Source organism: Chelonia mydas, chromosome 1, assembly GCF_015237465.2.
Source record: "Chelonia mydas isolate rCheMyd1 chromosome 1, rCheMyd1.pri.v2, whole genome shotgun sequence".
Classification (NCBI taxonomy): domain Eukaryota; kingdom Metazoa; phylum Chordata; order Testudines; family Cheloniidae; genus Chelonia; species Chelonia mydas.
Window position 1 is genome coordinate 140,350,512 of NC_057849.1, and position 21,800 is coordinate 140,372,311.

General features: G+C 40.4%; 1 protein-coding gene across 7 annotated transcripts in view; it reads right to left on the bottom strand.

Moving 5' to 3' along the window:
• The window catches only part of ACOT9 (acyl-CoA thioesterase 9), a 41,945-nt gene that overhangs the window by 16,144 nt on the left and 4,001 nt on the right, over positions 1–21,800 (bottom strand). For 2 of the 7 annotated variants that reach the window (XM_043537980.1, XM_043537982.1), the window contains exons 3-7: positions 13,324–13,369; positions 9,863–10,033; positions 9,733–9,770; positions 3,652–3,735; positions 2,411–2,520 (exon numbers count right to left, since the gene is read on the bottom strand). In XM_043537980.1, coding sequence (XP_043393915.1) covers positions 2,411–2,520; positions 3,652–3,735; positions 9,733–9,770; positions 9,863–10,033; positions 13,324–13,369 — 449 coding nt within the window. Of the gene's footprint in view, positions 1–2,410; positions 2,521–3,651; positions 3,736–9,732; positions 9,771–9,862; positions 10,034–10,715; positions 10,850–13,323; positions 13,370–17,025; positions 17,053–21,800 lie in introns of all 7 variants that reach the window. The other 5 variants (XM_043537979.1, XM_027832687.3, XM_043537981.1 and 2 more) reach the window with 5 other exon arrangements.

The window sequence follows — 21,800 nt, forward strand, 5'->3', positions numbered from 1 at the left end:
AATTAGTATAAAAATGGCAATAACTCTAGTTACCAATTAGTTCCCACCTCCATTCCCAAACAACCCCATGGAAAAATACCACAACAAAAATCCATTATCACTGCAGACTACCTGATGCCAGCACAGACAGAAATGACACATTTAGCAACAGATAATCCCTTATGCACTAACAGTTCAACAGTACAGACATTAGTTTTTAAGAGGTAAACTGGATCAAAACTGGGTTTTTTGTGTTTGTTTTTCTGAAGTGTAGGATGTATTTTGAACAATTCAATTGCCACATTAGTATTTTGTAATAGAGCTGGACAAATTCATTGTGAATAATACATCATATTCATTGGCAGCTTTTCATTGAATGGTTATGAATAAATGATTTTTCCATTATTTAGTCAGGTATATTTTTTTGTAGACTAATTGTACTCCAATTAAAGTATCTTATTTCAACACCGTTTCCAGTGACGTTCATGTATTATCTGTCTTACAATGCTAAAAAGTCAAGTTATTTTACACACTAGAAGATATCAACACAATACCTTAGAAAACTGGTCTGAAATCAACAAGATGACATTCAATAAAGGCAAGTGCAAAGTACTACATTTAGGAAGAAGTGGGGGGAAAAAATCAAATCACAGCTACAAAAAGGGGAATAACTGGCCAGGCAGTGGTGCTGCTGAAAACTTGCAATGGGTTTGTAATGTATCACAAAATGAATACAAGTCAACATTGTGATGCACTTACAAAAAAGGCTAATATCATTCTGGGGTGTATTAATGGGAATGTCATATATAAAACATGGAAGGTAACTGTACCCGTCTACTTGGCACTGTGAGGACTACGGTGTCCAGTTTTGGGCACCACACTTTAAGAAAGACGTGGAGAGAATAGCAGAGCAATAAAAATGATAAGGTTTACAAAACCTGACCTCTGAGGAATGGTTAGAAAACTAGGCATGTTTAGTCTTCAGAAAAGAAGACAGAGGGGTGGGACCTGCTAATGGTTTTCATGCTAAGGGCTGTCACCCACATAGACTCAGAGGCTTCAAAGCCAGAGGGAACCACCAGAATCATCCAGCTGGACCTCCTGCACACTGCAGGCCACAACCTCACCCACCCATTACTGCGGTAGGCCCATAACCTCTGGCTGAGTTACTGAAGTCCTTAAATCTTGATTTAAAGACTTCAAGTTACATAGAATCCACCATTTCCGCTAGTTCAAACCAGCGACTTATCCCTGCCCAACACTGCAGAGGAGACAAAAAAACCCCCACAGTCTCTGACATGGGAAAAAATTTCCTTCTGGCCCTAAATATGGTGAGCTGTTAAACCCTGAGCAGATAGACAAGATCCACTGGCCAGACACTGGGAAAGAATTCTCTGTAGTACCTCAGAGCTCTCCCCCTCCAGAGTCCCATCTCCGGACACTGGAGATATTTGCTAACAGCAGTAGTGGATGGGCCATAGGCCATTGTAGGCAATCTCATTATACCATCCCCTCCATAAACCTACCAATCTTAGTCTTAAAACAAGTTAGGATTTTTGCCCTACTACTCCCCTTGGAAAGCTGTTCCAGAACATCACTCTCTAATAGTTAGAAACCATGATGGCTGGTTTATATCCCTTTGTTCTTGTACCAACATTGGCCCTTAACTTAAATAACTACTCTCCCTTCCTGGGCTGTTACAAAGAGGATGGCAATCAATTGTTCTCCATGTCCACTGAAGGTAGGACAAGAAGTAATGGGCTTAATCTGAAGCAAGATCTCAGGGATAACTTTCTAACTACAAGGTAGTTAAGCTCTGGAATAGGCTTCTAAGGGAGGTTGTGGAATTCCCATCATTGGAGTTTTTTAAGAATGGGTTAGACAAAACACCTGTCAGGGATGGTCTAGGTTTACTCGGTCCTGCCCCAATGCAGGGGGCTGGACTAGATCACCTGATGAAGTCCCTTCCAGCTCTAAGTTTCTATGAAATCCCATTTCAATATCAATTCTAAACTCTGGCATTCTCATCTGGGTATCTTTTAAAATAAAGAAGAAAACATTTCCAGAAAGCAGGGAGGATTCCTTTGTTGGAGGAGAAAAGGAGGGCTTACAGCCTGCCATGTTGCATTAGACCAATGGTCCATCCTGTCTCCAACAGTACCAAATACTTCAGCGGAAGATATAAAACACCTACTGTAAACAATTATCCTTTGGCGAGGAGAGAACAGGGAAATATATTCTTAATCTCTGACCACTGGTAGTCATTTAGATCCTGAAGCACAGGGGTTGGTAGCCCTTCTAACACAGATGATATCCTCAGTGTAATTTAGGTTTCTAATGTTATCACTCATAATTCCTTCTGAGGTGTCCAAGGTATCTTGGGAGACATGAAGGGAGTTTTCCACTATAGAAGAAATAGAAGTCACTGAGCCCCAACCTGAAGCATGTGCATCTTCACTTCCATTGAGGTCTTCCCAACCCAAGAAACATTTCCAGTGAATTTGATATCACAATCTGGGTATATGACCTTCTTGCACAAATCTAGAATATACATGACAATGTGTTAGAACAAGATAACTGAAGTTTAATATTTAAAAAGAAAGGGTCTGGATTCTCCTAGACCACTTCACACAGAGTATGCAGCACAAAGTGGCCTTAAAATACAGCTAGAGATGACCAGTCAATATTGCACCCAGGGCAGGGCAACTCTCTGCTGGTGGAGGCAGCTCAACCAGCTTCTATACCAGCCACCCCTCCTAACACCAGTATAAGGGGAAGAAGCAGGTGTGGGCAGCACACAGAAGGAAGCAGCATGCCCGGCTACAGTAAAGTTCCACTACACACCATCCTCCACTGTATCTTTCCCTGTATCCCCAAAACTGGCTCCCTGCAGACAAACCTAAAATGCAGCTCTGATGTGGTAAAGAATGAGGGCCACAGTGTTTCCTGTTCACAAAGCAAATTTATTCTGGTATTAAATCAAGATTAGTTCTGGTTTAGAATCATCAGCAATGGACTCACACACTGTTGGTGTCACTTTTCAGTAAGATGGCAGCAAGTCATCATAATTGCCAATTGCAATTAATCCTTTTTTACAAATGGTTTAATAGATTATATATACAGTGAAAAGGGAAGAACTCCGCTCTATTCCTGGCTCTCCTGTTAGGCTGCTGGGTGACCCTGGGCAAGTCACTTCACCTCTCTGTCCCTCAGTTTCCCCATCTGTACAATGAAGATAATGATATGGACATTTATAAAGCAGTTTGAGATCTACAGATGAAAAGTGCTATATAAGAGCTAAGTTATTATTTTTAAGTACCATTAGTGTGCTGGGTTACGTACTGTACAAAATCAAAGCTGAGTCACACTGCCATAAGCCTCTTTCTTGGAAGACAAGCAACTCTGGCCTGTCAATATCTACAAGACTGACTTGACTGATGCAAAATTGAATACAGAAACGTGTGAAACATGAAATATTCACTTTTTTGGAAGGAAAGGCATCAGAAAAGGCAGAATAGTATCTAAGAAAAAATGCAACATATCAGAATTAGCAACAAACAATTTCATGTAAACAAAGGAGGAAGAAATCAGTTTCTGCTGGAGATAAGCAGTTAATTACTAAGTGTTCATAGAATAGACCATCATTTTTTAGTTGATCAAATGACCACTTACCAATTTTATCCACCAGGGCTGTAACAATTGACAAAGGAGATCTCTGAGAAGCTTCATGTTTGGTGTGAGTATAACAAATGAGAACTGTGGAGAGATCAAAGAGGTGGTCAGTTATCTGTTTTCCATATATTTTAAAAGGGATTTTAAAGAGTGGAACAAGCTTCACAATGTAGCCATTGTGATACAAAATGTAGGGCACATGTACAGTTCAAACAAAACTGAGGACAAACAAGATTACACCCTGAAGTGTAAATGAAGTAACTTAATCTGCTTACAAAACTTTATCCACCAGAGCAAGGTAATTTGGTCTGATCATTCAAGTATACCCACTCCTTAGATCAATTTCACATTGCACTGGATCATTTTAAGTGTTTATACTGTTTTGACTTGATGGAGATTTTTGTAACTGAGGGTATGCATACACTGCAAATAAAAAAGTTTGTTCTTAACACAGGTTAGTTAAAATAGCAGTAACTCAGGTTAGCAGCTTGAGTTCAAGGCTCCCCTATAGGCTTTAATGCAAGCTCCTAATCCAACTTAAAATCCAAGTTGCCACATCTTCACTGCTACTGTAACCTGAGACCGCTAACCCACGTTAAGAACACACCCTTTTTTGCTGTACAGACATACCCTAAACATATTTGTTTGCACTTTATGTGGGGATCAACGGAAAAGGAGCACTGAACTTAAAGAGAAGTATCTCTACCTTCCCAGAAAATGTGAGAGAGAACATGTACAATCTTCACTTGCTTCTTCCACAAAGTCTGTCAAGAACACCACACCACTGAAAAATCTTGAAGTTATTAGTCATGGTATAAGCATGGTCAGCAAAGATCTGGTTGTGATACAAGGACTGTCACTCTCAGATGACAAATAACAGTTTGGCAGGCCCTCAGAGCTTATTGGCAGGATTCATAGTCAGGGGACATTGAAAAAAAAATATACTAAACATTATCATCATCAAAACAAATCCCAAAGGTATGTAGTCTCCATGCAAGATCAAGTGCCACCCAGACTGATCTCTAATTAGGCCCATAAGGCAAACTGGCTGGATATTCAGTTTATGTCCATCAGTAGTGAACTTATTGCACCTCTAAAGCTTTGGGTGCCATAGTGATTGACAGGCATGTAAGCCGCATTCCTTGGTACATATGCTTTGTAATTTGTTGGTCTTCCATCCTAATAACATGTCTGAACTAAGAAAACAGTCAAAACTGAACCAGTGTTAATGGAGGTGATTGCTGGGTTCAGCTACAAATATCCTCATTGTTAATATTGTCCTGATGCTTACCATGGAGCAGTTGATGAAGACGAGACTCAAAAACAACAAATCTGGCGCTCTTCAGCCTTCATCACCACCTATGTGTCCCTGCTGTACCACAGATGGTATAATCATAGTTCGACAGAGCAATAATTTTGCAGCAAGCTCTACAGAAGCCACTGAAGGGCCTGGAACATGATGCCAGCTACTTGTATACGATCATCCACATCTTTGAAGCATCCCTCAGCACTGTTTATGATGCTTCCCTAGTTTTTGACAGTTGTTACCTGCTCAATATCCCACCCAGACAGGTTAATACTGAGCAGCTTGTAATCTGAAGTTGGAGCTGCTTAATGGTACTGGTCGGGGACTTAGACCATTGCGCACTGCTTCTTGCTTCTACACTCCTTTGTTCTCAGGCTGACCTGATGGATTGCTCCAGCAAAGGGTGGCCGTTGTACTTATATGCCTGATGGGCATTGCAGGGTTGGTGAGTAATTAATGAGTGACTTATCGCAGTGCGATTCCTTACTGGCTGTGGACATCTTACCAAGGCCAACAACGAAGCTGCAGATAATTTTTACCAGCAACAGCATGCAACTCTTAATGAAACTCCAAGAAAACATGTTCTCATGACCCCAGGCAACTTTAATGGGAAGATAGGAAAGTTTAACAACACCAGGCAAATACGCTCAGGAAATTTGGTATGGGGGAGAAGAACAGAATGGGCAGCAACAGCTGGAATCTGCAGCTGCCAATGACATGGTGGCTGCTGACTCACTCTTCTGCCACCTAAAGATTCACAAGCAGATCTGGTCCAGCTGGATGGTTTCACTAGGACTATTATTGATCGTGTCCTCATTAACAAACTTTGGTGGCCAATGGTCATGGATGTAAGAGTTTGCAGAAGTACCAAACTTCGCACTGACCTCAATAACAGCCAGTTAATGTGCTGAAAATAGTCTAATTCAACTCAAAGCTCTCACTAGAACTAAGCTTTCACACAGCTTTCTGTTCTGAACTGCTCAAGGCCATCAAAATATTAGCGATACTCATTCATCTGATGAAGAGTGGCATGGTTTCAAAACATTACGTCTTCACGTGAAAATTGGTTCCCACAGCTATGAATATTTCATAATTAGGTATATGACCTTCATGAACCAAAACCTTTACACGCTGGGCAGAACCAATACAAATACAGCAGTTGTCTAGTATCATTTTGAGTGCAAATATGTTCCCACACTTCTATCAGCAACAAACCACCTCTTTTAGCTGCAAAGCAAAAGATTAGGATCTCAATGTCTTTAAATGCTCCACGTGTGGCTCTTCAGAAGTTAATATGCGGCTCCTTGTATAGGCACCGACTCCAGGGCTGGAGCTACGGACGCCAACTTTCCAGTGTGCTGGGGGGTGCTCACTGCTCGAGCCCTGGCTCTGCCACAGGCCCTGCCCCCATTCCACCCCTTCCTACCCCTCCCCTGAGCCTGCTATGCCCTCACTCCTCCCCCTCCCCGAGCCTCCTGCATGCCACAAAACAGCTGATTGGCAGGTACGGTGAGGAAGGGGGAGGTGCTGATCAGCGGGCTGCCAGTGAGTGGGAGCGGTGGGGGAGGGAGGGCAGATGTGGGGCTGCTGACATATTACTTTATATTTGGCAATGTACACTGGTAAATTCTGGCTCCTTCTCAGGCTGGTCACCCCTGCTCTAAACCCTGAGCTACATCCCAAGTACCCTCAGCACAGAGTGGAGGTTGGTTTTGGCTGACAACCAATGAAATGACAGTCCAAGACAGGCTATCCAGGCCCCAGCAAGCATTGACCTTGCAACCCCTCGTTTACAAGGCCAATGTTCTAACCTCTGAGCTACGGAGCCAGGTTCCTTGTTAGTGCTTCAATGCCGATTTGTAAAAGCAAGGTCTGATTGAAAGGCTTCTTCTCCTGCATCTCAGCACCACCTAATGCCTCTAGAGAAAGTTCAGGGACTGCTATATATGTGGTCTCACTCCCATGCCAAACAGCTCTAATTTCTCCACACTAAACAATTTCTACTGAAAACCCACTACCTCTTCCCACTTTTCAACTTTCTCCTCAGACAAAACTACCCTATCTCCTGCTGTTTTTAAGAGAGAAAAACATTGAGTTTAATATGAATTTCTATACCTAGCTTCCTTCCTTTTCCACCCTGCATACTGTCCGCCATTACTCAAGCATCCGACTGAGAAACACACTTCTTATTCTCTTTCATTAATCTCTCCAGAACTCAGGAACTGCCATATCAAGTCAGACAAGTGAGCCATCCAGTCCTGGTACTGGCCACTCTTGGGGACAGGACACTTCAATGGAAAATGTAAAACATCTATAAAAAGGGACCTCCATTACCTGCCTCTTGGAGAATTTTTTTCCTAATTCCAGGCAGTTAGTGGTTAGTTTATGCCTTGAAACATGAAGGACTCCCTCTTCTAATTTTATTTCCTGCCCGACGTAACTGTAGATTTTCTTCCTATAAATGTCTAATTCTTTATTTAATCCTATTAAGCTCTTGTATTCAATGACATCTAGAGGCAGTGAGTTCCACTGATTAATTATGTATTGTGTAAAAATTATGTATTGTGTAAAAAGTATTTCCTTTTATCAATTTTAAATGTGTTGCAATTCAGTTTTATTGGGTATCCTCTTGTTATTGTATTAACAGAAAAGGTACAAAGCATCTTCCTAATTCTCATCATCTCAGATCTTCCTGCTGCTCCCATCTTTGCAATGCCAGAGCAGCCCAAAAACTGAGTATCTTTCCCAATGGACATTGTTTGAAAGACAAACCTCACCAGTCTTTCTCAGGGTAACCCTCGATAGGTAGCTCACATATCTTAATCACCTGAGGAAAACTGCTATGGTGACGACGCATTATAACCTTCTAGGCAAATTGGCCAGTACTTCATGAGGAGCAAATGCTAAAACTCTCCGATATTTGGTTTAGCCCTCTATTATTCTGCAGCAGAATACTGTGCCCCACTCTGGCTCCATTTGTCTCACCTCAAGTCGGCTGACACATAACTATACTCAACCATGAGCATCATAAATGGGAAGATTCAACCAATACCAGCTCCACCTAATGCCTCTAGAGAAAGTTCAGGGACACCAGCTCCCCACATACATCATAAGGCTGCTACAGACAGAATGGCTGAGAAGGTCAGAACAAACCCGAGACTACCACTATACACACCCAAGACCACCCAAGAGTGCGTTTGCTGTCGAGGAACCCATTGTGGACCCACTTGCCCTCCCTAGATTTCTCTGATGTTGAAGTGGCATGAAAAATGGTCTGCAGCTGACATCAGAAACCGGTCTCTTATAACTGACCTGACACGTGTCCCTGGCTTTGATTTGCCACACCACTCATGGGCCCTTCTGAACCAATTTGAATAGGCCAGGGACAATGTGAAACCAGCCTGCATACCGGGGGCCAACAATAAGCCCCAACTTGGGGTCACGGCCAGAGACAGATAGCATCACAAATCACTGATGACTGCTCTCTGACCAGATTTGATGGTAGTCTGAAGGCTCTGCTCTTTGCTGATGAGGCTGCCGCACAATCGCTTGGCAAGCTCCAAATCCAATAAGAAGTCCCTATTCCAGTTGGCATGGCTGATCACTCCTTAGTCTGTGATTCCATGCTTTCCTGATCCTCATGCCCTCTGGTATTCCCATCAGTGGCTCCTATTATTTCAAACACACCAGGCTAAACTTTGCAACTCCCGGGATGACTTCCAACAACTCCTGACACTGAGGAAAAAAAAAAAATCGATAGACAGCTCTTTCCCAAGAGCATTTTTCGTCATAGCTTCCCATCCCATCAAAAGCAAACCAGTAGGGCTTTACCTTCTTTTAGGAACATTTATCTGCATGCTACTCTTTAAATTTGGCATAGGCAAGCAGCAGAGCTATTCTGCCTTTGGCTACTCCTTATCACATTTTCCTCTCTTCCAACTGTATTAGATTTCACTTCTTTGTTCTTCTGGAGGTTGTTGCACATCCTCATAGACAGAACACATCGGTATAATACAGTAAAAGCAGTGTTATCCAGCACTTTATCAACCAGAAAGCTTTATAAACTGGCATTTCTGATCTTCATTGAAAGTGCAGTTTATAGTTTGGTTGGTGCGGGGTCGGCAGGCTTCCTGCTTGGCCCCATGGGACTTCCCAGAAGCGGTGACATGATGTCCCTGCTGTTCCTAGGTGGAGGAACGGCCTTGTGAGGTTTGGAGTGCAGGAGGGGGTGCAGGGCGTGGGCTCTGGGAGGCAGTTTGGGTGAAGGAAGGCTCAGGGCAGGGGCACGGGAGTGGTGGGGGGTGCCGGACCAGCCAGTGCTCACCTTGGGCAGTTCTCCGCAAGCGGCAACATGTCCCTGCTGCTCCTAGGCAGAGGTGCAGCTAGGCGCCTACACCTTGGAGCAGCAGGGACATGTCGCCGCTTGTGGGGAGCTGCCGGTGGTGAGCACCGGCCGGATCCGGCACCCCCCGTGCCCCTGCCCCAAGCCCCCTCCCTCACCCAAACTCCCTCCCAGAGCCCACACCCCGCACCCCCTCCCACGCTCCAGCCCCCTCCCGCACCCAAACTCCCTCCCTCTTAGTTATCCAGGATTTTTTAATTACCAGAACCCCCTACTTCCCCAACATGCTGGATAACAAAGCTTTTACTGTATATTGTTCTGACGTAATTCATTCCAAACAATACAGTAGCTACATCTTTAAACAGACATTTGCTATCTCTTGTTCTAATACAGTAACAGTAGATTTGCATTAAATGTAGGTATAGTTACATACCTCCTAAGCTGTCAAGATCTTCAAGAATTCTTCCAAACCTAGGACATAAATAATGAGAATTCAACTACTACATTAACAGTAAAAAAGCAATTTTTATTTTTCCATTTGCATAAAATGATTGCCTTGTTACCTCACGCTGTTATGTACATTCAAATATTTTTCTCTTAATTCAGGTTGACTTCCTAGAGGTAAAATAACCTCTATGTAGCTATCATTCATCTTCCTAGGCGGCAAGTCTTCCTGCTGTTTGGCCAATAGAATATGTAGGTCTTTTCTTTCATGCATTGCTTGCACATGGTCACTGGGAAGAAAAGAAATTGAGAACATCAGTAGAATACAGGATGCAACTCTCCCCAAAATATGCCATGCTGTAGATCAATGTTCTTGTTTGTTTGTTTGTTTTAAAAAACAGCAGCAGTCAGAAAAAATATATATAGTATACCAGGGATCACATGTCATGAGAGGAATAGAGGAGACATACAACACATCACAATCAGAAATGTTAAAAGCAAGTAAACTATGTGCAAACTTGTAATGAACAGGATGTGACGGTTTTATCAAAGAAACTATAACAGCATACTTTGCACAAGAGAGTTAAATAATTAAATAAAAATATATGTCCAATCCTAAATGATGCAAAACTTTTATAAAAAACCCTGCACTGCTTTAAAGAACACTTGATTTCAAATACTTTCTTTAAGAAAACATAATTTAACCTAATGATTTTTGTACAAATTCTTATGGCTCACATTTACTATAGCCCAATTCTTCCAACATAACAAATCTGTTAAATTTACTAGGTCCAGATTATCACTTTACAATCTGCCTCGAGTAAGGAGACCAGAGAGGGAACTATGACTCTGTTGCTATTCCCTCCTCAGTTCTTCTCCATACCCCCCCGCCAGCACTTTGTTCCAGGAGAGAAGTAACCTGCCAATGTGCTGCGCCAACAGCAGTTTACTTTCCCCTCCATACCAGCTCATCTGTGCTGGCCAGCACATTGATGGAAGGTGAACACCAAATCTATCCATTCCCCAATCCATCTATGCAGAAAAAGGCACACTGCTCCTGCAGAGCGTGCTCTCCCCACAACGCTGTCATCCATGAGGCAAATAGCCTGTACAGGGGAATAAGGAGACACCTCATCCCACCTTACTTCCCTGAAGAGATGCAGATGGCAAGTAAAACTCTTGCTCCAAACATCACTCCTTACATGAGCCTCAGAAGTTCCCTCCTCCTCAAGTGCAGCCTAACTTTAGAAAGCATATATTTTATAACTCTTCTAGAGTCAATACTAAATCTGTATAACAAATGGGTATTAAATCTGTTAAACCTATGAGAGTTCAAATATAATGCTAAAAATAGTCTCTAAAACACTAACCTGTTTCTTGGACCAGGCACGTTACACTTTTTTTTTTTCTCTCACAATGGCTCACTCACACATGTGCAGCATGATCCTTTGTGCATGTTACAATACAGTACTATGCACCATTGTGCATAGCAGAGTTGGTCCCAAATTTCTAACAAAAGTTTGGGGGTGGTTTTTTTGGACTGAAAATGCCTTTTCAAATGCAAAACCCCACACTTTTTCAAACAATTGGACTTTCTCTACCTCTATTTTCCAGTGGAAAGCGGGGAGGGGGAAGTGAGAGAGAGCTTTTTCCCTCACCAAAACCTATTTTCAAATTTTTTCAAAAATATTAAAAGATTGATTAAACATTTTAATCAAAGAAACCAAAAATTTCACAGAACATTTTGAGTGAAATGAAAAACTTTCATTGCTTTAAAAATATTGTGATATGTTACTTATTTTTTTGACCAGCTCTAGTGCTTATCAGAGTTCACAGAGCAGATAAGAAGTTACAATTCCTACCCCAAAGGGTTTATGTTAGACAGCTGTACAGACATGGAATACACCAGATTGCTAAGTGAAGATGTTCTATTCTTTAGTTTCTGTGGATTTATCTCTGGGTTGGACTATCAGTGAAAAGTTTCACGGAAGATGCAAAATTTTAAAGGAGCGATCTAAATGAAATTGATAGTCACAGGTGCAAATTCAACAGTCCATAAATATGTAGGAATTGAACAATGAGATCCAATTATATTCTGTTCTCCACCTTACTCCTACATTGCACTTTTAATAGACATATGAAAGTCTCTTTTGAAGTCAATGGCAAAACTCCTATTGCCTTCAAGGAAGCCAGGCTTTCACCCCTAAAAGTTTTAGAAAAATTCACAATTCCATATACACAGATGTAAATATTAGGGGTTATGCTGTCTATAGCATATTATAAGGAAATAATATTTCTCAAATATTTTTAAATTCTGAAGTACTACTCTTAAAATATTATACAAATACTCCATCCATGTATCAACTGCTAGGTGACAAACATTCACAGAAAGGAAATCTTGTATCTCTGAATTAGCTAAACATCTGATCAAGCACAATCATCTAATATTATAATAGGTTTCCTCCAAATCGGTCCAACCTCCTGTATCACTCATTATAAAAGCCATTTGTAAACTTTTCACATCAGCAAAATTGATACAAACAGCCATTAAGTAGAGGAGAATCTTGCATGTGTTCTGTGGTCCAGTACATGCAGCCCTAAGGTTAGATGTACAAGAATCGTAAGACCCGATCCAACTCCCATTGAAGTCAATGTGGGGGAGGGATAGCTCAGTGGTTTGAGCATTGGCCTGCTAAACCCAGGGTTGTGAATGCAATCCTTGAGGGGGCCATTTACATTTTTTTTTTAAGGGGGCCATTTAGGTATCTGGGGCAAAAATTGGGGATTGGTCCTGCTTTGAGCGGAGGGTTGGACTAGACGACCTCCTGAGGTCCCTTCCAACCCTGATATTCTATGATTCTATGATTCAGTGTGTTTCTATTGACTTTGACATGTTGAATCATATCCGTAATCTAGATTATGTAAATATATTTAATAATTTTATACACACAACAGCACAATAGAGTTGATGTAAACAGTCTCTCAATTTTTGTAGTTCACTGGGTAAGAAGAGTGTGTTCATAATCTCAAAAATACTATAAACCCTACACGTACAAGCAAGATAGCTGTATAAAACTGATCTTGTAATGTAAAATGGCACTGATTTCCACAAGAGATTCATGAACCACAATTTCATTACAACAAACTTAGAGTATATCTACACTGCAATCAATGGGTATAACTGCAGCTCATGTAACCATACCTTAGCTAGCTTAATCTGGCTAGTATGGTACCAGAGCAGTGAAGATGAGATGGCACGTGCTTCAAAGTGGGCTGTACAAGCCTGCCCAAAACCCCGGGTAATTATTTACAAGGCAAGCCAGCACTTAAGCATGCACTGCTGTAGCTTCACTGTTCTGGTTCCAAAGCTAGCTCAGGTATGTCTACACGAGCTGCCACCTCAAACTTTAGCCACTAATTTAGAATTCAGAAGCCTTCAGTTTTCATTGTTTCTTCCAGCCTTAGCCAGCTGTTTTCCCCACAAGTTAGCTGTACAATGCTGTTAACCTCCATTGCTGTGAAAGTGAGCTCTCTCAAGGGTATCAGAAATGAAAGAAAAATACATTCATGTACACTGTACCTCCAGTTGGTAGAAGCTCCCACTATAGCCCTCAATCTGCTTCGCACTGAAACAAAATCAAAGCAAATCAGTCAAGTGACAAATGTGAAGTTGCCTGGTGCTAAAAGGTGCAATCTTCATCCCAAGAACAGGAAGATCAAGCAAAGTCATGCAAACAGCGGCTTGAAAACCAGAAATTGTTGGCCAAATTCACTGCTGATTTTAGTAGGTATATCATGATCTTGAGATTAGTTAACTAGACTCTCCACAGTTTAATAATGTAATTAATCTGGATTCTTTTTATTTTAGAAACATGATTCTGTAATCAGTTGTGTACAGCAAAGACCAACAGAAAATGCCTTCAGAAAATTTACTAATGCAAATGCAAAAGTTGTTAGCGCCTTGAATAACTGAAAAAATGTGGCAGATCAATTATCAACCTGGGGAATTAGAATATGGAGCCATTTCAACCTAAACACAAACAAATCCTGGCTAATTCACAGACTGACAAGAGGCAAGACAAACCCAAAAGGGAACAGTGCAGCTGAGGAAAAAAGGAAGATTTCTCTTTTTTAATCAATAATTTCCAAACAAGGACATGCAATGTCAGCATACTTGCTTTCGCAAGCAGGGACTCATCTCCCTTGATGTAGAAACGCAGTTCTCAGCTGGGCTTACACACAGGCAGTCAATAGTACTTCTACCATTGCCTGCACCAGTGAAAAAGCTCTAGCATCTGTGGGAGGATGTGAGATTTCTTTAAATTTGGGGTGAAGAGGCAGATTAATGGTTCTGTTCTTTTCTCATTTGGGACTGCCAAGTTGCTGCTAGGTCTTCTCAAATCTAGGGACTCTACTCTTTGAGTTTTAGTTTGGTATATGCACGGTGTCTTCAGTGCCTGAACTCATGCAGCAACAGTTCATAAATTTCAGACAGTCAATGACATGAAGCAGTTTACACAAGCAGGGCAACCTTGCCTCCTTATGAAGATTTTTGAAGATTTTCCTTATGAAGGAAGAGAGAGAGGATTTTAAATTATGAAGACAGAATTAAGGACACATCAGGGAACAGTTATATAAAGAACACAAGCAAAACAGATTCAGCCACTGATAGCACAGTAGCTGATCCTTTACATTTTTTATACAAGGCAAATTAAAATCATTACACATCATCTTGCTTTGCACATTCCAGACTGAACACTCAAGGCTATTTGTATTAACAATTATCAAAAGTAGATTTTGGATTAAGGCCAATTCCATGACTAATTTTACACCAATAAACCTTAACCAAAAGAAATGCTTAAAAATTAACTAAATTAAATTAAGCCTCATCAGTGACCTATTTATATAAGAAGAGCTACTCCACTGAAGTCAATTAAATTCCACTCCTGGAGCCAGCAGTGAACTTGCCCTAATATCCATTAGAGTAAAGCAGCATTAGAATGAACACCATCACAGCATCTACAAAAGGCCTCATTTCTGTACTATTGTCCAAACTGAAAGAAAAATAAATGTTTTCACCTAGAATTTCTGTATCTTGATTTGAAGAGAAAGTTGTAGCCATTTCTAATTGTAAAGAGAGAGTGAGGCAATAAACTATTAATGACTTAATCCCCAGTCTTGCATAGATTTACATGTGCAAGTAGTGCCAATCACTTTTGTGCAACTATTTACAGATTTAAAACGCACAAGTGTTTGTAGGGTAGACAGCTTAGTACTTTCACTTTGATTACACAAACTGTAAAAGGAAAATATGCATAATGAATATTATCAAAATTTGAGCAAACCAAATCCATTATAATTTACAGATTTAAAACCAAATAGTATTTCAGAATTTGCTTAGTGAGAAAAGTCTATTATTTATCTACTCCCTTCTTCATTTAACAGGCTTTCGAGTAATTAGAGATAACGCTCCCTAAACTTCCATACTTGATTTACTATTTTGTTATATTACACACTCTAATCTCTTAGCAGTATAAAATATTAGTAAACCTTCCATGAAAGCAATTACTTTATTTGTGACAGAAATGTTATGAGATCACGAATGGAAGGGGAGGTTCCTGTGAGTCAATCCATATGACTACATGGCCCACACTATACAAAAGTTTGAGCATCCCTGCTATAGCATACTAATAAAGTGATCCTGCATCAGTTTCCACCTCTTCATTACAGCTCCACTGTAACAGTATTCACTCAAACCACAAAAGGTTTTCTAACTTTTAAAAAACAAAAATCACTAAAGCTGCTTAGTATAAATAAAAATACTATGAGTTCTCAGGTCAAGAGAGAATATTGTAAACAGCAATGAAAGTGAAAGCTGAAGTGGCTCTACAAGGGATGGTATCAAGATCCAGATTTCTTCCAATTTGAACAGATGGAAATTTAAAGTAGCCTCAGAGACAGCTGGCACCTAGGAAAACAAACCCCAATATTTCAGTGCATGTAGAGATTTTTGCACAATGTACAAGAAATGGGATCTTTGGAGACCAGAGTAGTGAAAATAGTTTGCTATCAGCACAGAGAACTCTTCCACCGACATAGTGCTGTCTACATCGGTGCTTAGTTCGGTATAATTTACGTAGCTCAGCGGTGTGGATTATTCACACCCCTGAACACCATAAATTATACTGAAGTAACCTGTAGTGTAGACAAGGTCAGGAAGTTTAGGAAGGCAGCAAGCCGGTCCCTGGAATCAAAAAAGTTGAGAAACACTGCCCTAGAGAATGTGAAGGTAATCAGAGTCTGAGGCTGTTAACATGATTTACTGGAGGCACTGAGATCTAATTTCCATTAAGAGTGAGAGTAAGTTTGCCATTAGTTTCAAGTGAGTTTCAGTATTCCCCCAAAAAAGCGCCATATTGCACAATCATTTTTTAAGCAGACCTTGCTATTGATTTCCGTGGGAGTTACAGGTACTCAGCACATCTGAAAAATCAAAGTTTTTATTTAGATGTCTAAATGAGGCTTTAGGAGTCTAACTTTAGGTGGCCAACTTTGAAAATATTGGCTTGGGTCTTTAAACAAAAGCAGACAAGAACTGATCATCTTTAAATGATCAACATTGCTTCAAATACCAAGTCAAAGATTTTCAAACTTGAGTCCCTAAAGTTAGGCTGCTAAACCCGTATTCAGGGACCTAAATAAATAACCTGGATTTTAAGAGTATTAATCAGTTACAATTCCAATTGATTTCATTGGAGGATACGGGCACTCAAAACTTTTCAAAAGTCAGGCTGCTTACATTCTTAAATACAGATATTGGAGCGTGACTTCAGGCACCTAAGTTGGAAAAATCTTATTCCAGGGGCTTTCTTAAGCATACTTCTGTTTATACTTTTTGGGCCAAATCCCGCAATCCCTACTTAGGCAAAATTCTTATTTATGTTACTGAGAGATTTACATGTATAAGAACTGCAGGATTTGTATCTTAACATATAAATGGTTTTATTACCCACAGATTTTTTAAAAATGCAAGTTATCATGCCCTTATATCAATCAGCACATTGTATATATGTCTTGTGACAATATTTCTACCAATAAGACTGGACACATTCACATATCACAGTTAACAGTTTTGATGACCACAGGGATGACTTGTGAAAGTTGACAGAGAAAAATGTTAGTTTTTGTTTTTCATGAATCCTCAGGTAAAGTTAGAGAGTAGCAAGATAGGCTTGAAGCGGTTCTGTAAATATTAAAATGCATGCTGATTACCACCACACACCATTATTCACATGAATGGGTAAATGTCCTGTGGAGTGGAAAAAACAAGTTAGATAATCAGTACCACCATAAAACAAGGGAAAGAGTATACTTCTAATCACGGGTTGTCTGGTTATTTTTCCCCTTCAAATTCCACTTTGCACATGCACATTAGTATCTAAATGTAAGCAGCTTGTCTTCATTCAGTTACATGGTCTGCAGTTAATATATCTATATGTCAGACTCAGCTAGGTTAATCCATTCCTTCACATACAGTCAAAAATATACAGCTATACAGTTTATGTCTCTACTAAAAGCTGGTGTACAATACTTGCTGCCACCATACATTTCAAATTAATTTATCAGTCATTTGCTAACAAGAAAACATGCTGCTGGCAAACACTGTCATTATTAATTTTTGTTAAGCACCAATAATGACAATAGTCCCTTCCTGCCCAGAAGAGCTTACAATCTATGGCCTTGATCCTGCAAACATCTATGCACATGCTTAACTTGACACATGTGAGGAGCCCCAAGGATCAAGGCCTCAACAGATGTAAATGAGGAAGAAAGGATGCAATAGGAAGGTCAGAGGAAGGAATAACATGGAGCATTTTTTTTTTGCGGGGGGCGGGGGGGGGAAGGATGATCTTTACTGTGTTGTTTGGTTCACCTCTTGTGAGGATACAGAAGAAATGAGTTTTGTTTTTTTGGTTTTTTTTAAACAGAAGGGATTTGAATGGAGGTCAGTGGTATGGGAAAAACAAGTTGGGGTGAGCATTCAGCACTTAGGAGACAGCATGGAAAAATAGATTAATATAGCGAATGGGAATGAAAGAAGGACAAGTTATTTAGAGGTAGCAACAGAAGTTTGCATGGTGTTTTTACAAGCAAATAAAGTTACAGGTTGAGAGTAGAACTTCACTAAGCAGTAAGTGTTATAATATACAAACCATCAATTGCTCCCCATTTTTCAGTAAACCAACAATAACAGAGTGCCCCTAGAAGCTTTTACAAAAATGTACTGTATTACTAGCTGGTACTGTTATAGCTAAATCTAAAATTATAATCACAATAAATGAACAAAGTACAATTTGCATTAAATACAACATGCAGTATCCTTGCTTTTCTTTCCCTCCTCCCCACCCCTCAATTATATGTTTGCTCATTTACTAACACAAATCTCCAACATTCAGTAACTCACAATAAATAACGGAGTCATTAGTACAAATGAGAGTTTCTATTTAGAGAATGACTGAAGGATACATAGTATCAGACACGAGCAGAATCTCAGAGGAATTATTTGTGTCTCATTTCAGTCTCTTTGTTCTGTTTTAATGTACATGTTAAAAAATAAGAATGGCCATACTGGATCAGACCAATGATCCATCTGGCCTAGTACCCTGTCTTCCAACAATGACCAATGCCAGATGCTTCAGAGGGCATGAAGAGAACTGGGCAATGTATCAAGTGATCCATCCTCTGTTGTCCACTCCCAGCTTCTGGCAATCAGAGGTTTCCGGACTCCAGAGCATGGGGTTGTGTCCCTAACCATCTTGGCTAATAACCACTGATGGATCTATCCTCCTTGAGCGTATCTAATTCTTTTTTTAATCCAGTTATACTTTTGGCCTTCACCATATTCACTGGAAATAAATTCAGTGGGTTGACTGTGCATTGTGTGAAGACATATTTCCTTTTGTTTATTTTAAAACTGCTATTGATTTCATTGGGTGAGCCTGGATTCTTATTATGTGAAGGGGTAATAACACTTCCTTATTCACTTTCTCCACACCATTCATGATTTTATAGATCTCCATCATATCCCCCTTTAGTTGTCTCTTTTCTAAACTGAACAGTCCCAGTCTTTTTAATCTCTCTTCATATGGAAGCTTAATCCTTAATCATTTTTGCTCTGTATTTTTCGCAATTCTAACGTGTCTTTTTTGATGGAGCAACCAGAACTGCACACAGTGTTCAAGGTGTGGGCATCCCATTGATTTATATAGTGGCATTATGATATTTTCTTATCACCTCTCTCTTTCCTAATGGTTCCTAATATTGTTGGCTTTTTTGACTGCCGCTGCACATTGAGCAGATCCTTTCAGAGAACTAGCCACAAAGCACTCAAGCAAGAGATCTTGGAGTCAAACAGCTAATTAAGACTCCTAGACAAATTGGAGGATTGGGCCAAAAGAAATCTGATGAGGTTCAACAAGGACAGGTGCAGAGTCCTGCACTTTGGATGGAAGAATCCCATGCACTGCTACAGGCTGGAGACTGACTGGCTAAGCGGCAGTTCTGAAGAAAAGGACCTGGGGATTACAGTGGATGAGAAGCTAGATATGAGTCAATAGCGTGCCCTTGTTGCCAAGAAGGCCAACGGCATATTGGGCTGCATTAGTAGGAGCATTGCCAGCAGATCGAGGGAAGTGATTATTCCCCTCTATTCGGCACTGGTGAGGCCACATCTGGTGTATTGCGTCCAGTTTTGGGTCCCCCACTACAGAAATGATATGGACAAATTGGAGAGAGTCCAGCAGAGGGCAACGGAAATTATTAGAGGGCTGGGGCACATGACTTATGAGGAGAGGCTGAGGGAACTGGGCTTATTTAGTCTGCAGAAAGGAAGAGTGAGGGGGGATTTAATAGCAGCCTTCAACAACCTGAAGGGGGGTTCCAAAGAGGATAGAGCTCGGCTGTTCTCAGTGGTGGTAGATGACAGAACAAGGAGCAATGGTCTCAAGTTACAGCGGGGGAGGTCTAGGTTGGATATCAGGAAAAACTATTTCACTAGGAGGGTGGTAAAGCACTGGAATGGGTTACCTAGGTGGAATCTCCATCCTTAGAGGTTTTTAAGGCCCAGCTTGACAAAGCCCTGGCTGGGATGATTTAGTTGGGGTTGGTCCTGCTTTGAGCAAGGGGTTGAACTAGATGACCTCCTGAGGTATCTTCCAACCTTAATCTTCTATGTTTTTATATGTATAGTTGGAATTACGTTTTCCAGTGTGTGTTACTTTGGATTTATCAACATTGAATTTCATCTGCCATTGTTTTGCCCAAGGTGGGTGAGGTAATATCGTTTATTGGACAACTTCTGTTGGTGAGAGAGACAAGCTTTTGAATCACACATATGCCCACTCACCCAGCTTTGTGAGATCCCTTTTTAACTCTTCACAGTCAGCTTTGGACTTAACTATCTTGAGTAATTTTGTATTGTCTGCAGACTTTTCCACCTCACTGTTTACCCCTTTTTCCAGATCATTTAGGAATATGCTGAACATATTTCAGTAAAAATCATTTACCTCTCTCTACCATGAAAACTGTCCATTTATTCCTAACCTTTGTTTCCTATCTTTTAACCAGTTACTGAGCCATGAGAGGACTTTCCCTCTTATCCCATGACTGCCTAGTTTGCTTAAGAGCCTCTGGTGAGGGACCTTATCAAAGGCTTTCTAAAAGTCCAAGTACACTATATCCACAGATCACCTTTGTCTACATACTTGTTGTCATGCTAAAGGATTCTAATAGATTGGGGAGGCATGATTTCCCTTTACAAAAACTGTGTTGACTCTTCGCCAACTTATCGTGTTCATCTATGTGTCTGATAATTGTGTTCTTTACTACTGTTTGAACCAATTTTCCTGGTACTGAAGTTAGGCTTACTGGCCTGTAATAGCCAGGATTGCCTCTTGAGCCTTTTTTTTTTTAAAATGAGGGTTACATTAGCTATCCTCCAGTTGTCTGGTACAGAGGCTGAGTTTACAGATAGGTTACATTGCACAATTAGTAGCTCTACAGTTTCATATTTGAGTTCCTTCAGAACTTAGGTGAATGGTATCTGGTCCTGGTGACTTATTACAGTTTAATTTACCAATTTGCTCCTAAACCTCCTCTACTGACACTTCAATCTATGACAGTTGCTCAGATAAATCATCTAAAAAGAATGGCTGGGATGTGGGAATCTCCCTCATATTCTTTGCCGTGAAGACGGATGCAAAGAAGTCTTTAGCTTCTCCACAATGGCCTTGTATTACTTGAGTGCTCCTTCAGCACCTCAATCATCCAGTGGCCCCACTGCTTGTTTGGCAGGCTTCCTGCTTCCGATGTACGTAAAAAAAATTGCTGTTAGTTTTTGTGTCTTTTTGCTAGTTGCTTTTTAAATTCCTTTTTGGGCTGCCTAATGGTAATTATTATTTGCATTTACTTTAGTATTAAAATTAAAACATTAATGCTTCATGTTTCATATCTTATTATTATAAGTCTGATTAAAAACAGTATTTTAATATAAAATAATACTGACGTACATTTTCATAATCCATGGTTCTGATCTGATTAAAGGATTTTCATATACTGTATAATTTCTTATGTATAAAAACTCACAGCTTTTCTGGAGGATATTTCAGTTCTATTCCTCACTTTGTCCTCTTCTTGCCCATCCTCCCCTACGATCCATATGTCCCCACCCTACAGTTACTCTCCATCCAGAAGGCATCGTCAGAGAAAAAGGAAAGGTGCCTTCCCAAAAAAGAGACATGAGCTTTCTGCTTTTCCAGGAAAAAAGGACCACACTGATACCCTGAACCCGTATGCTGCATTCAAACAGCTTTATCATTAGCTCAACATATGTGCAAGAATTTTACATAAAAGAAGCTTTCAGAAACCATGTCTTAAATAATATGAACTATACTAAGGGATATATTCTTTACAATACATCCATGTCTCTCCTTAATGGGAGCTGCATGTGAGTATTAGAAAGAAAAGTACAATGAACTGTATTTAATACTGTATTTAATG